We start from the raw sequence: 15,137 nt of genomic DNA, 5'->3' as shown, positions 1-15,137 counted from the left end.
TCAAATTAATCAGTGGTTAAAATGTCCAAAATGATGGATGAGTTAATTTACACCAAGGAGCACAGTGAATATTTCATTTCCTACCTCCCCGTGTAATGCTAATCCTGTCCTAATGAAGATAGACATACAGATCTTTATTGGGATTGTCTGATATAAAGTACACAACCCCAGATCAGAAAAAAGCCGGGATGGTATGTAAAATCAAAATGAAAACTGAAAATAGTGATGTGTAAATCATCTGTGTTACATTGAAAGCAATACAGCAGCACGTTATTTGATGTGACACCTCATCAGTTTTATTCTTTGTTCAAAATAAACACTCACTTTAATTCTGATGCTGCCACACATTCCAAAAAAGTTGGGACAGTAAAGCATCTACAAATGTGTGATTTTGCCGTTCCTTTTCACAACACTTAAAAGACATTTAAGGACTGAAGACACCAAGTCATGAAGTATGTCAGGTGTCATTTTGTCCCATTCTTCCTCCAAACAAGTCTTAAAGTGCACAACAGTCCTGAGTCTTTGTTGATACAATTTACATTTCAAAATGCACCACACATCCTCTACTAGGGACAGTTTGGGACTGCAGGCAGGCCGGTCTAGCACTCACACCGTTTTCCTCCACAGCCAGGCCTTGGTAATGTGCACTATGAGGTTTTGCATTGTCTTGTTGAAATATCAGGGAGGCCCCTGGAAAAGATGTCGTCTTGAAGGCAGCATATGTTGGTCCAGAGTACACGGCATCCATTCCTTCCAAAAATGACATATCCAAATCTTGTTACCCTAACCTGTGGTTTAAGTTAGGGTAAGCATCCAGGAAATGAATGTAATGTCCTCTGAAGTGATGTACTGTAAACAAGACTGTGTGTACACGTCTTTATTACATTATGTGGCCCATTTTTTCTTCAACACTAGCATTTTGAGGACATTTTAGCCAGGCCTCACACCTACAAAGGGCTGTTTGAGGGTTGAGATTTGGTTTTACAATTAGGTTAAGTGTTAGGGGTAGGGTTGGGTTTGGGAATTTAGTTATGATGGTTAAGGTTAGGAAAAGAGACGAGGGAATGCATCATGTCGCTGAGAATCCTCAGAACTATAGACAGACATACAAGTGTTTGTGTGTCTGTGTGTGCATGTGTGTATGAAAGAGACAGCAGGATCACATGAGGTTAGAAGAATGGTGATATGTACTGGTATTTGGCAAAATCTGAACACACTCCCACACACACTGATCAGTGTGTGTTAGATTATGGCTGGAAATAAAAATGCATTTTAGAGATTTCCACATCTACAAATCATCCCACATGTAAGAACACACACAAATGTAACCATGAAGGATACGTATGTTTCACATTAGTTGAAGTGAGCGACCACACTAGTCACACACCAGCTTTTTCCCAAATCTCTTTGTCTTTTCTTTCCCTTCCCTACTTTCCTTCTCAGTCTCCCATCAGTAGGTATGTGTGTTTATATGTCCGCACCACTGCAGCTCTAATTAAAACCACACTCTCTTTTTATCGTCAGACTCTTTCACAACTTAAGACTATTTGCAAACTTGCTGCCTGCTGTCTGTCTGTGTGTCCAAGTCAGTGGTTCGCTAAATGTTTGATATAATTGACTCTGTGTGTGTGTGTATGTTTTTGTACAGTGTTTTCAGAGGAAGTATATTTTTATTGGCAGTTTATAGAAATCCAAACAAGGTATCTGGTTTCTGGAGTAATTCAGCATCAGGCTGGAGTTTGTTTTCAGTAACATGGATAATCAGAATATTTGTGAAAATATTGGTAAAGTTGATATTAATTAACAACGGCAATATATAGGGTGACATTGGAGATATTGGTTTATAAGGACTTCTGGGTTATACGTAGGTTGTGCAAGACCATCCTACAATAGTTTAGAGATTACTAGGGGTACCCTCAGTGTGGGGCTGCAAGGGACTGTAAGAAAATTATTCAGAAAAGAGGGAGGGGTACATGTTGGACAGAGTGACTCAAAGAGACGTCGTTTCACTTTTTCTCCATAATTCCTCCTGACTTAGGTTTTATTTCAGCCTTTGTGTGATTTCTTGCATAAGATCATCAAATAATTATATCAAAAAGTTGGGTTTTGTTGTGTATTCTGTTTACTAAGTTGTTTTTGTAATAATCAAAATCTGCAGCTTGTTCCACTGTTCCAGGTTCCCTCATTTACTGGTTGCCATAGTCCATGTACATGAAATAAATAATAGAACCTTTAAATGAGTTTTGAATTTTTTCATTCATGACATCAGTGTTTAATTAAGATTTTCAGATTATCTAATAAAATGTCCATCCATGGATGCTTGGATAGAAAAATGGAAACATTTGACCTTTTGACCAAAGTCCAGTTTGCGTGACTAGCGTGCTCACTGCATGTCGTGCCGGGCACAGTTCAGTTGAACTGTAGGCTGTAGTGTGATTGCTATGCCAGAGCACTTCTCTTCAGCTGCATCATGCTCCGGCCCAGTGCAGTGTGAGTGCAGGCCAGTGGGGGACAATGGTGCTAGTGCACGGTACCAGGCCACCATGCCTAGTGTGAGCACACCCTGATTGGCCAGACATACTGTACCAGGCATAGTTAGGGCTTCATCAGAAAGATTATGTGTGCTCATGTAAATACACAGTTATACACAGGTGGCAGTTTATGAGGAACACCAAGCTAATGCTAATACAGTTTAATAAACAGTCCTGCAATAAATCCACCCTCATGAAGGTAATAATGTTCAGTTTTCCAGACTGTTTCAGAGAGGTGTTGATTCAACTGTATGATCATGATAGTTTGTGCTGCTATTGAACTGTACATCATTATACAGAGAGCTGCCATTTTGTCCAGTCTATTTATGTCATTGAAGGTAGACTGTATTGACTAGGAGTGTTGGTCATACGGTGGATGTGTGTGTAGTGTGTGCATACAAACAATACAAGCTAGCCAACACTGCTTTAATTAGTTCTGGTTTTAGGTTTGTGTAGACTGCATCAGAAACAAAATCAGTTTTAGGCAATGATACAACTTTAGTTTCACAGAAAGAAATTATGCTTCCAGTCTCTGTCCTTTCTCTTTTGATTCATCCTTAACCTACTGAAAACACAGCTAACCTTTAGACATTTTGTAATAAGTAAAACATATTTAAAGTATTCTGCTTACCCTGGTGTATACTGTAGTGTTACTAGAAAGCAGTGGTTGAATAACGTATTCAATTTTTTTTTTTTTTTTTTACTTAAGTAAAAGTACAGTATCAATGCTCCACTGATAACACGCCATTAAAAGGTCTGCATGCAAAGCTATACTTAAGTAAAAGTATGTAAATATTACCATATTCCCCTCTGGTCTTTCTATCACCTTTGGACTCTGTTGCTATTGTTTATGGACAAGAGGACTGGCTAGGGGTAAGGGAAGTAACATACAATAACCAGATGGCGATGGTCATAGTGTGCAATATTTATTTGTACTTGACTGAGAAAGGAAAACAAAGGCGGTAATGCTTGACATTGTCTTCAAACTACAAAAAATGGTCAGCACTAAATCAGAATCAGCTTTATTGGCCAAGTGTGTCAGACACACAAGGAATTTGACTCTGATACATCGGCTCTCAATGTGTATGTAAATATGCCCATGCAAGGGGCAAGTAAACAGTAAACCAACATGAGGCTGTGTAATATAACAAATATAAACAGTATTAACAAGCAACAAACAGTGCAAACAATGCAAAATAAACAGTATAAACAAATGCAAACAGACAAAGGAATGCTCATTGTGAACAAGATAAATAGGAATAAAAATAGAGTGCTAAAGACGAGGAAAGACAGGACTGGGAGTACCACTTAACAACATAACAAAAAGAGTTACAAACCCTGCCCTGTTTACTCCATTAAAAATAAATAAATAAGTCAAACCCAAACATCTGCTAGGATTACAGAACAGAAGATAATTTGAAACAAAATAGCCAAGTGTGTGGACAACTGAAAATTAACCCCTGCAATTCTCAAAAAAAAAAACAACCCAAACAGTTCACAAAGGGCTAGTCTAGCACAGAGTAATTAAAACCAAGGATAAAGTAGAAACATTTGCATTTACAAGACAGGTGTGAATATATAAACTACTCTAGCAAGTCGATTCACAGCTTTGGTTATGTACCATAATTCCATATTTTATAGACACAGCCCTGTAAGACTGTAAGTTTATCCCTCGCACTCAGGGAAACACAATAAGCTTCCTGGGATCCACCACCACTCACCAGGTAGGCAGTGACGGATGGGAAGCATGGCCGGACCTGATCATACAGAGACGCCTGCTTCAAGTTATACTTGCTGAAGAGACATCTGCGCCAGAGGCACCATCAGTTAGTGGATGTCTGCCATCTCAGTAACGTCTAGTAACTCCTGTAGAAACATGCAGATGGCCGGGAAAGGAGTTGATGCCAACAGGGGCTTCATAAGTGTCCATTATGACATTGAAACAAATAAAATGGTTAGAGACAATGGTCATAATTTAGGCTTACCAATATCAGCTGGAGCATCATTAAGGAAGAGAGAGAGAGAGAGAGCACTGTTGAACTTACTAATCACAGAGGAACTGGCAAATCAAGGGAGACCTCCACAGCTGGTGACAGAAGAATTCTCTCTGTAAAAGACATATTGCCAAACATGTGTGCGACAGATGAAAAACACTCTTCAGGACTCAGATGTGGATTCCTCTCTGCGAAAGACTTCATGAACAGAGGTTACACTACAAGTAGCAAACCCCTGTTTAACCTCTAAAACCGAGTGGTCAGGTTACAGTTGGCCAGGAAGTATTTAACTGACCAAGTTCTGAAAAAAATTCTTGTGGACAGAGAGGAGAGAAGCTCCAGAGCATACCACCTCATCTGTGAAACGTGGTGGGGGTGGTATGGCTCAGGCATCTTTCATTTTACTGTTTTCTGTTAAATTTTATATTTATTTAAAAAATACAACGAAACACTTGCGCTGTGGTTGTCTCCTACTGACATACACAACCATCACTAACTCATTCAGGGAGGGTATTACTATTACATAGTTGAGAAATCAATGTATGCATACATCAGCTGTTGAACTGCTACTGCATTACCAAGGAAGCTGGTATGTGATTTGAAACTTTGATAATGATTTTTGAATGGTGAGGACAAGAACAGAACATGGGCAGGGTGGCTGGTATCCTTAATGATGTTTTAGGCTTTCCTTTTGCAGTGAGTGGTGTAGATGTCATGATGCTGTGCTAAATCTGTGCTAATGATTTTTGCTGCCGTCTTTACATACATCTGTAGCAGTCTGCAGTCCTGAGCAGTGAGGTTGCCAAACCACACTGTAATGCAGCCCATCAGAATGCTCTCTATTGGACAATGATATAAATTCACAAGAGCTGTGGTACCCATGCCAAAACTCTTTCTCTGCCTCAGAACAGAGTACAGTCTCTGCTGTGCTTGCTTGATGACACAGTTGGTGTTGAGAGACCATGTTGAGGGTATCTGAGATGTGTGTGCCAAGAAATCTGAATCTGTCAGTTATTTCAACAGATGACCCACTGATGGAAAGAGAAATATGATTGTCTCTGTTCTTTCTAAAGTCAGCAGTGATTTCTTTGGTAAGTCACTGCTACTGGAGCTGGCTCCCTTATTTTCTTTGATGATGTATAGTAACTACTAATGATAGGATCAAAATCAACCCTGAATTGTACAGGCTCCTCCTGCCGGCTCAAGTTCTAGTGAATGCCTCAAAACTCACTGGATGGTGGTTCATTCTACAAGGCAATGATCTCAAATACACTGTTCATTCAACCAATGAGTATTTCAAAGCAAACAAATTGACATTTGTTGAGTGGCTAAATCAGTAACCTGACCCTCCCTCTGCTGAAGAGAAACTTTAGGGGCCTAGCCCCCAAAACAAGCATGAGCCAAAGTTGGCAGCAGTAGAGACCTGGCAGGGCATCGCCAGAGACGATACGTAGCTTCTGGTCATGTCTTTGAACCACAGACTTCAAGCAGCTACTACATGCAGAGGATATGCAACAAAGTATTAACATGATTACTTTCACTCACATAGCATTGCTGTGTCCCAAAGATTGTGGGGTGCCCTGAAATAAGATTGTGTATATAGATTGTGTGTATATACAGGTCTCTATTTATAAGTACTTTTTTCTTTCCTAATGCACACTCCTTTTGCTTGTTCCCACATTACTTTCTTTCCTTTTTGTTCTCTCAGCCTTATATTGTTTACTTGCCCACTGCTGCCTTACATAAGGACATGTACATACACATTGAGAGCCGCTGTACCAGAGTCAAATTCCTTCTGTGTCCAACACACCTGACCAATAAAGCTGATTCTGATAAGGAGACATATATAAACACAGCTGTAATTTCTCCATGGTAAAACCAAAATGTATAAAAAATCACTTATTCGCTATAAATAAATGCAAATGTCCCATTTAGCCACAAATCTGAAACTGTGGAGTACAGAAGCAAATGGATAAATTATGGGTTTGTCTCAAACATAATTTTCTAAGTCAAGGGGAGAGCCTAAAGAAAATATTAATAATGCTGGGGAGGACACTGCTTGTGTATAAAACTGAGCAAAACATTAAGCCCCAATAACTTTCATACACTTCCTAAAATCAAATTAAAGACTCTTGTATGCACCAATAATACTGTTTCCTTTGCAGAGCAAGACTAAAATTCCATTAATCTGCTGCTAGCCTCTAGAGATTACAGTGTTATTTTGTTATACCATGTAGCTGCAGATGAGAAATCTAGCTATTCTTCTGATGTTATCAGTCCTGTGGACAGTGTTTAACATTGCAAAATGAATCTCTTTTGTAGTCTTACCTTATCACAGTTGTGTTGTAAAAGTTCATTCCACACCAGTTCATTTAATCCCACCTCCAACTAATGCAGGTAAATAGGTGTTTAAAAGAATCATGGAAGACAGCACCCTAAAAACAACAAAATAACAGGATTTATGAGTGATTGGCTGAGTAACCAATCAAAACCTCACACAGTGGAGGCTGTTCCTGTTTGCAGTTTGATGGCGACTTGAGGTTTGACAAGCAAATCAACTCAGTTGTGAAATCTAGCTTCTTCCAACTCAAGCTGTTAAGCAAGGTCAAGTCATTCCTTTCTTTTAATGATTTTGAGATTGCATTCCATGCTTTTATCACTTCTAGGCTTGATTATTGCAATGCTTTATACCCAGGTGTTAACTAGTCCTCCCTCACTCGTCTCCAAATGGTGCAAAATGCTTCTGCTCATCTTTTGACAAGTACTAGGAAATTCGAGCATAGGACACCGGTACTGGCTTCTCTCCACTGGCTCCCAGTCTGTTTTAGAAATGATTTTAGACTGCCTTTTTTTTTTTTTTTTTTTTTTGTTCTCTCAGTGTCATCACTGTGCACAGTCAGGAAACCAGCCCTGGGGATTTTAACTAACAAGGACATCTCTGGCATTAGTTGAAAGCTTTCTCTTTGTCTGTCTCTGCTGAAGGTGCCCGACAGCCAACACGACGTGTCCTCCTGGTCAGGCTTGGAGCAGCAGGCTATGCCTGTGTGTCAGCATTGCCACCATTATGCACCACAACCCCCCTCTACCACCATTGCCCCCTCCAAGACCCTCCCAACAGCACCTTGGTGAGTGTTTGCACATTTGTAGACAAAAAGGTTTATTTTGTATCTTTCATATTTTTTTCAGGAAACACTGTAGAGCAGGGCTCTTCAGTTAAAATTCCAGGAGGTCCAATGAGTTAACATTATCCTGAGCTGAGGTCCAGACTATTACGCACCAACATTTTTTCAGTGCTTTTTTCCCATAGTTATCTGAACACAGGTCTTGGCAACAAATCTCTCTCACTCTCTCTCAAAAGTCTTTTGTTTTCAGTTCTCTATAAGTCAGATTCTTCCCTTTTAGCAATGTGTGCATGTTCTCAAAAAGGCCCAGCCCCAAAACTGAAGCATAACTGATACTGATACTGATACCTTGAGTCTTTTAGTTGTTCCAAAGGGCAGGTCAAAGACCTTTGGGGCAGCTTTTAGTTTTTTATACTCCAAACTGTAGGAACAGTCTGAGGATCTCATTGTTGTTCTAATTCTCTGTTCGCTCTTTGGTTTGTCTTTTGATAATAAGTTGTTGTTTTTTTTAGTTTGTTTGAATTAATATCCCTAATATCTTTTTGCCTTATTCTGCCTTATTGTTACCTGTAAAGCACTCTGAAGAGCAGGAACCTGTATGAAAAGTGTTATAAACACAAAGCTTGAATGACTAATTGTGGAAGATTTAACAGTGTTTTAGCAGCTACTCCTTGACACCACCTCCCCTCACTAAACAGCTTTTTATGTTTTCCCAAAAACTGCATGCACAAGTTGCGGCGGACTGGATAAGAATCATTAAGTTTGATTTTAACCACAGCCTCAGAGCACAGCTACGTTTGTCGAAAAGCAGTAGAATAAAGGCGCGTTTGCACGAACAGCACCACCATCGTGTATGTGTGCGAGAGTTGGCAAGGAGGTTAGAGCAAGAAGGTTCCATGCTTGAGACCCAGCCAACCCGGTGCCTTTCTGTGTGGAGTTTGCAAGTTCTCCTTGTGTCTACATGGGTTCTCTCCGAGTACTCTGGCTTCATGCAGCTTAGGTTGACTGGCGACTCTAAATTGCCAGTAGGAGTGACTGTGGTTGTTTGTCTACATGTCAGCCCTGTGATAGACTGGTGACCTGTCCAGGGTGGACCCTGCCTCCGCCAAATGTCAGCTGGGACTGGCCCCTGTGACCCTGTTCAGGAATAAGTGGTGCACATAATGGATGGATGAATGGGGTTTTCAATGTTAACTTTAAATGGCTGTCAGATCCAGAATCTGGATCATATCTGGATGAACTTTGGTCTGCTGAGAGACGTTGCCACCCTGCAATATGTGTGTCAAATAAAAAAAAAAAATATTTTGACAACTTTTGACAGAAATATTAATTTTTTCAAAAACAATTTCCCCCATGTTAAAGATGGGATTTTATTTTGTGGGTGAGAATTTTTTTTTTTGTTATTTTTTGTGACCTTGGCCTTTTTCATTCAAAATCTAATCACTAATAGTGTTGGTCCCCACCAATGTTTTTACCAAATATGCTGGTGATCCATCCAGCTATTTGTCCATAATCCTGCTAACCAACAAACACACACACACAGAACCAAAAACATAACCTCCTTGGCAGAGGTAAAAATCTAGTCAAAATAAGGCTTATTATTTAAATTTGACACACTTTGCAGTCCGCATAGAAACCTCTTTAGGTACCCCTGCTGTAGAGGAAGCTACATTTGCTTATCTTTCCTGAAGCGGCTTAGAAAATGGAAGAAAACATATCACAGCTGCTGATTGGCATAAATAACATGGAAACCACCCTTCTGCCAAAACTGCAGTAATAAGCAGTTTCAATGGCAGAGCTATTGGAAGCTACATGTGTGGCCATGTAAATGTGTTTTTATTTTTGTGTGTCTTTAATATCTAATGTGAAACATAAACAGGGCTATTTCATGAGGTACAGATGAAAATATTTGAAACACCATGATAGCATCGGCTGCTGTTTGCATATATTGGCTCCATTCCTTAAACCTTTTTGGAACAATGCACCACTACTAATGGGAGCTCTCATGTGGAAAATCTTTAGCCAACATTACCGTCTAAAATAATATATACAAGTGAGAAATCAAAAAAATGGTGATAACAGGTAGTAAAGCCCCTTTTTTGTTCAGTACTGTAGCATTTTTAACCTGGTCGATGCAATTTTTAAGTTCTTCATTTTACCCTTGTGTGACATTTATGTATATGAAACATACCATCAAATGAAGCCGAACAGGAACCCTTATATAGAAACTGGGGTGTTGTTCATTATGCTAATGATCAAACTTAAAAGAAAAAAGGTCAAAGAAATTTAAGGTGAGATCATGAAAACTGCCTGTTAAGGCCTGGTTGCAAGCTTGACCCTAGCATACATTAAAATATAAAGAGCTGTCTTATTAATGCCTGTCAAAACTGTTTTGAGAAGGTACAAAGGTTTCAATTGCTTTTAACTACAGACCTATCTTGTTGCTTCTGTTCCTGACCAAAATGGCCATAAATCTGCTGACTGTCTTGTTTACTAAGATGTCTGCTGCAAACACACATTATGTATTTAAAAGTATATTTAAAGATGGGTAAATCGGGCTAAAGCTTGGGTTGCCCTGCTGTAGATACTAGAGCCATGAGAGGAACAGCTGGTTTCCTGTTGTCTCTGATGTCATCCAGTTTTCTATCACAGTAAACAGTGGTTCTTCTGTTCAGGCTGAAGCTAGAAAAGCCAATACTGCAGAGCAGTCAGTACTGTGCAATGCAGTACAAACAATAGCTGCTAGTAAATGCGACTGATTAGTCTGGGTTGTTGCTGTAAGATGATGTGTTCCCCAGGCCTGCAGTTAGCACACACATACCAAACACTGAAACAAACACTACTAATGAAGCCATTTGTCTCTATGTCAGTGTTTGCGACATGAGAATGTTCATGCATTCACTAAGAGTATTTATGGCTGCAAAGTATTTATTGAGAGTCAATATGTTTGTGTACATGAACTCCTCTGTGTGTGTTTTGGTTATGATAACACTCTGGACTAAGCCACACAGAACCAAAAACAGAAGAATGCGGAGACCCGAGAGCGGCCGATTCCACAGTTACACACACTTCCAAAACACACTTACACAGTATGTATGTACAGTATGTATGTATGTATGAAGGGGTCAAAACAAATGTATTGAGCTTAATTTCAAAGCTAAATTCAAACACTAAGCACAGAGTAGCTGATGACAGTGTTTCTCAAAAAATAAGTGTTTTCATGAATTTCCCTGTGCATGGTCATCATCACCAGAGGAGGAGATTACTTCTTCATGAATTTCCCTGTGCATGGTCATCGTCACCAGAGGAGGAGAGTCCTAATATTTTTGTGGTCTTTCTTCCAGTACCACCATCTTCTGTGCACAGAAGAAAGTCTCTGGTCCTGTAACTAAAAGGAATGATCATATACAAAACTTGGGAAGCAGCCATGGACACCAATGATATGTTTAAGCTCTTGCATAGGGAAAGCGATGCAAGAGCTTCATTCACATGGAGTGATAGACAAGAGATATGCACCTGTCCCTTTTGGAGGAGAGAGACATGTCCCAGAACGGTCATTACATCACAGCGAAGCTTCAGTACTGAAAACAGAGGAAAGAGAGCAGAAAACAGGGCAAGAGCAGGAGAAGAGTTAGCAAAAGGGCGAGAGAAATAAGCACATAACTTGAGTCCAGGGGATAGCAATAGCAGTAGTGTCCATAGGACCACAGTGGAGGAGTGTTGTGAGAAGACAGAATAACGAGGAAAAAGTAATAATTGTCTGTATGTAATTCCAACTGCAATACATGTGAATACTTTATCAGTTACTGTCACCACTGGAGACATTGTCAGTGTCTTGGTGGTTTTACCCAGACAGAGTCAAAGCAGTGTATGAGAATCTTGGACATCAATCAAAGCATTTATATGACTTGTGCATTGAAGCACTGGGTCTTGAATTCTGGGGAATCCACTCCCTTATTTGTGGACAGTGATTGCTTAGCCATGCATAATGAGCACCTGCTTTAGCATTGCTAAAGCTTCCACAAAGGACTTTCTCCCTTGTTCTTTACCCTCCTTCACTTGTCCCATTGACATTCTTGTTTGGATCCTTAAAAGTATTAACGTGGTTTTCAACACATACTAGTGATGGCAACCAAACACAGTGTGAAGTTATTTTGGACATTCCCTACTAACACAGTGGGTATTAAAATGCATCTTAATGCATCCTGGGCAATTGGATCACAAGTTTACAGCATTAAATGCAAGTGTAAACAACTGCCAGGACAGAATGTGATCTGATCACTGAAACCACTTGCGGAGGTGGTCTGACTGGCGTAACAATTGTACCCATGGCCGTTTGATATTTAAGTGAAGTGTTGCAGCATTAGTGAAATCTGACCACAAGTGCTCAGCTAGACACTTGGAGACACATGTATATTGACAGGTGTAAACGGTGATGTGTCTCACTGTCCACTTGTGATTTGATTGTCCAAGTGGCATTTTAAAACCAAGTCTAAACAGGGTCATATTCAAATATGGCTTACTGTATCTAATCAAATTATTACCAACCAATATTAGTACAGAATTAACAGTAACTATGTATGCTGAAACCCTTCACGAAATAAGATTGTTCCAAAAGGTCGATTCTGTTGGACTTCATGACATTAAATAATGAACAAAAATTATTAGTTTGAGGGGGGATTTGTGGGCTCCACTGTGGTTTCTCCATACATTATAGTGGATAGTGAAGAGTTTGTTGTCATCTCGGAAACATTCTCAAGGAAAGATAAAGTTCTGAAGTTTATTGCATCATTGTTAGTCTGTGTAAGCACATGATGCTTATTCTGGAGTAGACAAAGCTTCTGTTATCTTTGTTTGTTCATCTGTACACACATACATATCATTTACTAGACCTTCCATTGTTCTCTCTTCATCTTTCCTTGTGCTAAAAGATGATTTACCAGTATGAAAAAGAACCCTCAGTGTTATATCTCAGGAATGTCTCAATTTCATAGTTTATCAGTGTTGTCAAACAGCTGTCACACACGAAGGGTCTTTCAACTGTATGCAGTTGTGTAACAGTTTCAAAAATAGCAAGCATTCACAACAGTGTTTTGCATAAGGCATCAGTTTGTTTTGATGAGTGGTGCATATTGTCTTTCCATTAGTTTCTACCACAGGAGTGGTCGTAACTCCTGATCGTCTTGGGATCCACACATTAAAATTAAACATTAATACAATTTTGAAAAGCAATGACCAAATGAAAATCGAGAAAATGGAGCAGCTGCAGCTTATCAGCAGCATGGAAAGAGAGACTGGTCAGAACTGAGGGAAGGATGAATGAAGCCAAATACAGAGGTCCTTGAAGAAAGCCTGCTCCAGAGTGCGGTGACCTGAGACTGGGGTGATGGATCACCTTTTAGCATGACAATGACCTAAAGCATACAACCAAGACAACACTAGGGTGGCTTCAGGACAAGCCTGACTGTCCCTGAATGGTCTAGCCAAGGCCCAGATGTAAACCCCAGAGAACATCTGTGGAGAGACCTGAAGATGGCAGTTCACAGACACATCCCATCTACTCTGTTGGAGCTTGAGTGGATCTGTCAGGAAGAACAAGATAAACTTGCCCGAATCCAGGTCTACAATGCATTTGATTTACCCAAGAAGACTGATGTGTTAACTGTTGCCAAAGGGTCTGAATACTGTTGCAAAAGAGAGATTTCACTATTTGATTTTTAATAATCTTGCAAAATTTTCTGAAATCATGTTTTCATTTTGTTTGAGTAGATCGATGGTTAGAAATGGCACTTTTATCCATTGAAAGCCATTCACAACAATTTAAAAGTGCCAGAAGTGAAGGGGTCTGAACACTTTCTCAGCCACTGTATGTATGGTTTTGACCAGTGCTCCAATAGTTGTAATAGTAGTGACGGGGAAACTTGATGTAACATTACAGCAGCTTTACTTATCTTTATTGACATTGAATTGAATTACAATGAAAGTGACTCATGCCGATGCCACTGTCAGATACCAGAAGCATAGGAAAATGTAAAAACAATAGTGAAGAGAGTACATATCAGTACCACTGTATCAGTATTGTGTTTCCAGCCAGTTACCTCCTGCCAGAAAACTTATAAATAACAAATTCCATCTGTGTCCCTCTGCTTCCATCTCACAGACATATTCTCAGCAGATGTGTGTGGCCCAGATAAGGAACTAGATGTGGAATCCTGTCAGTGTGTATGTCGACGTGGGGATCAAACGCGTGACTGTGGCCCTAACCAACATCTTGACCGCAACACCTGCCAGTGTGCTTGCAACGTGCTGCCTGCACCCTCCTGCCCGCTCAACCACGTCTTCAACAAGGAGACCTGTCAGTGCACATGTATTAAGACATGTCCGAGGCACCAGCCCCTAAATAAAACAAAGTGTTCATGTGAATGTAATGAGTCACCCAATAAGTGTTTCCTAAAAGGACGACGATTCCATCAAGCGACATGCAGGTAAGAATCAATTTAGGGGTTCATTGCCATCCAATGACACTTCTAGCAAGAGAGGACCCTAAGCTTAAAAATATAGAAACCTAAAGACTTTAAGTCCAGCAGAAACCTACAAAGACTGGATAACCTTCATATTTTCTCATGTTAACTGAACTGTTTGTACAACTGAAAAACAAACAAAGCAGGAATCAGTAGCAGTCCTTTGGTGAAATATTGCACCAGCTGGATCTTGTAAACAAAACAAGTCACACTCACAGTGGAACATTAGTGTTTTAGTACTCACAGGCAGGTTTAACTTTCTCTGTCTGGTGGCTGTGCTGACTGGTGATGGGGTTCTGTATCACTAGACCAGTTGAAGTGAGTAACCCCGACCACCAGGGGCAGTAGTGAGCAAATTGCCAAAATGCAAAAGGTGAGATTATTGCTTTACTGGAGGAGTTTTTCAAACACTGCAGTCTACTTTTTCCAAGAGAAAAGACTCTAATCATGGATGTTAAGTATCTCAAGTTGGTTTTGCACTTGTGCGCCCAGTTTGTTTGCCCATCTCTGTTAAAATGTTGCACACAGTGATATCCTGGCTGTTCCTGCGTGATATCCATGAGTGTCACATTCCTAATACTGCCTTCGTCTGGCACTATTTGCAAATTGTCAGTTTCTTTTTTGCCTGTGCCATTTCTTGAAATGGGAAAACTGAAATGCTGCCACACAACAGCTCTAAAAGGTGATGATGGAGCATCCAGTATGTTAGTTTCAAATACCTGAACGCAGTTATACTAGCAAAATAATCATATGTAGTATCATGGTAGATACAACATTATTGGGAAAATCATGATATCACAAAATTACAAATACTATTACATGCGCTGCTGCAATACTGCCAGCGCTTGATTCTCAAATTGAGCAACAGTTTAATGCAAACTAGATATTCATACAATATTAACAGTAATAGGAAATCTATATAACTAAAATTAATATACATGGAGTCTAGCATTTATTATTTTTATTATT

The 15,137-nt window shown here is 39.8% G+C and overlaps 1 protein-coding gene across 2 annotated transcripts in view; it reads left to right on the top strand.

Annotated features, from left to right (window-relative positions):
- Nucleotides 1-15,137, top strand: part of vegfc (vascular endothelial growth factor c) — a 75,371-nt gene that overhangs the window by 56,228 nt on the left and 4,006 nt on the right. Inside the window, exons 5-6 of one of the 2 annotated variants that reach the window (XM_020609012.1) lie at nt 7,508-7,650; nt 13,808-14,132. In XM_020609012.1, coding sequence (XP_020464668.1) covers nt 7,508-7,650; nt 13,808-14,132 — 468 coding nt within the window. The remainder of the gene's footprint in view (nt 1-7,507; nt 7,651-13,807; nt 14,133-15,137) is intronic. The other variant, XM_020609013.1, reaches the window with a different exon arrangement.

Source organism: Monopterus albus, unplaced genomic scaffold, assembly GCF_001952655.1.
Source record: "Monopterus albus unplaced genomic scaffold, M_albus_1.0 scaffold97.1, whole genome shotgun sequence".
Classification (NCBI taxonomy): domain Eukaryota; kingdom Metazoa; phylum Chordata; class Actinopteri; order Synbranchiformes; family Synbranchidae; genus Monopterus; species Monopterus albus.
Note: the sequence above shows the minus strand (reverse complement) of the source record. Positions and strands in the feature narration are given on the sequence as shown.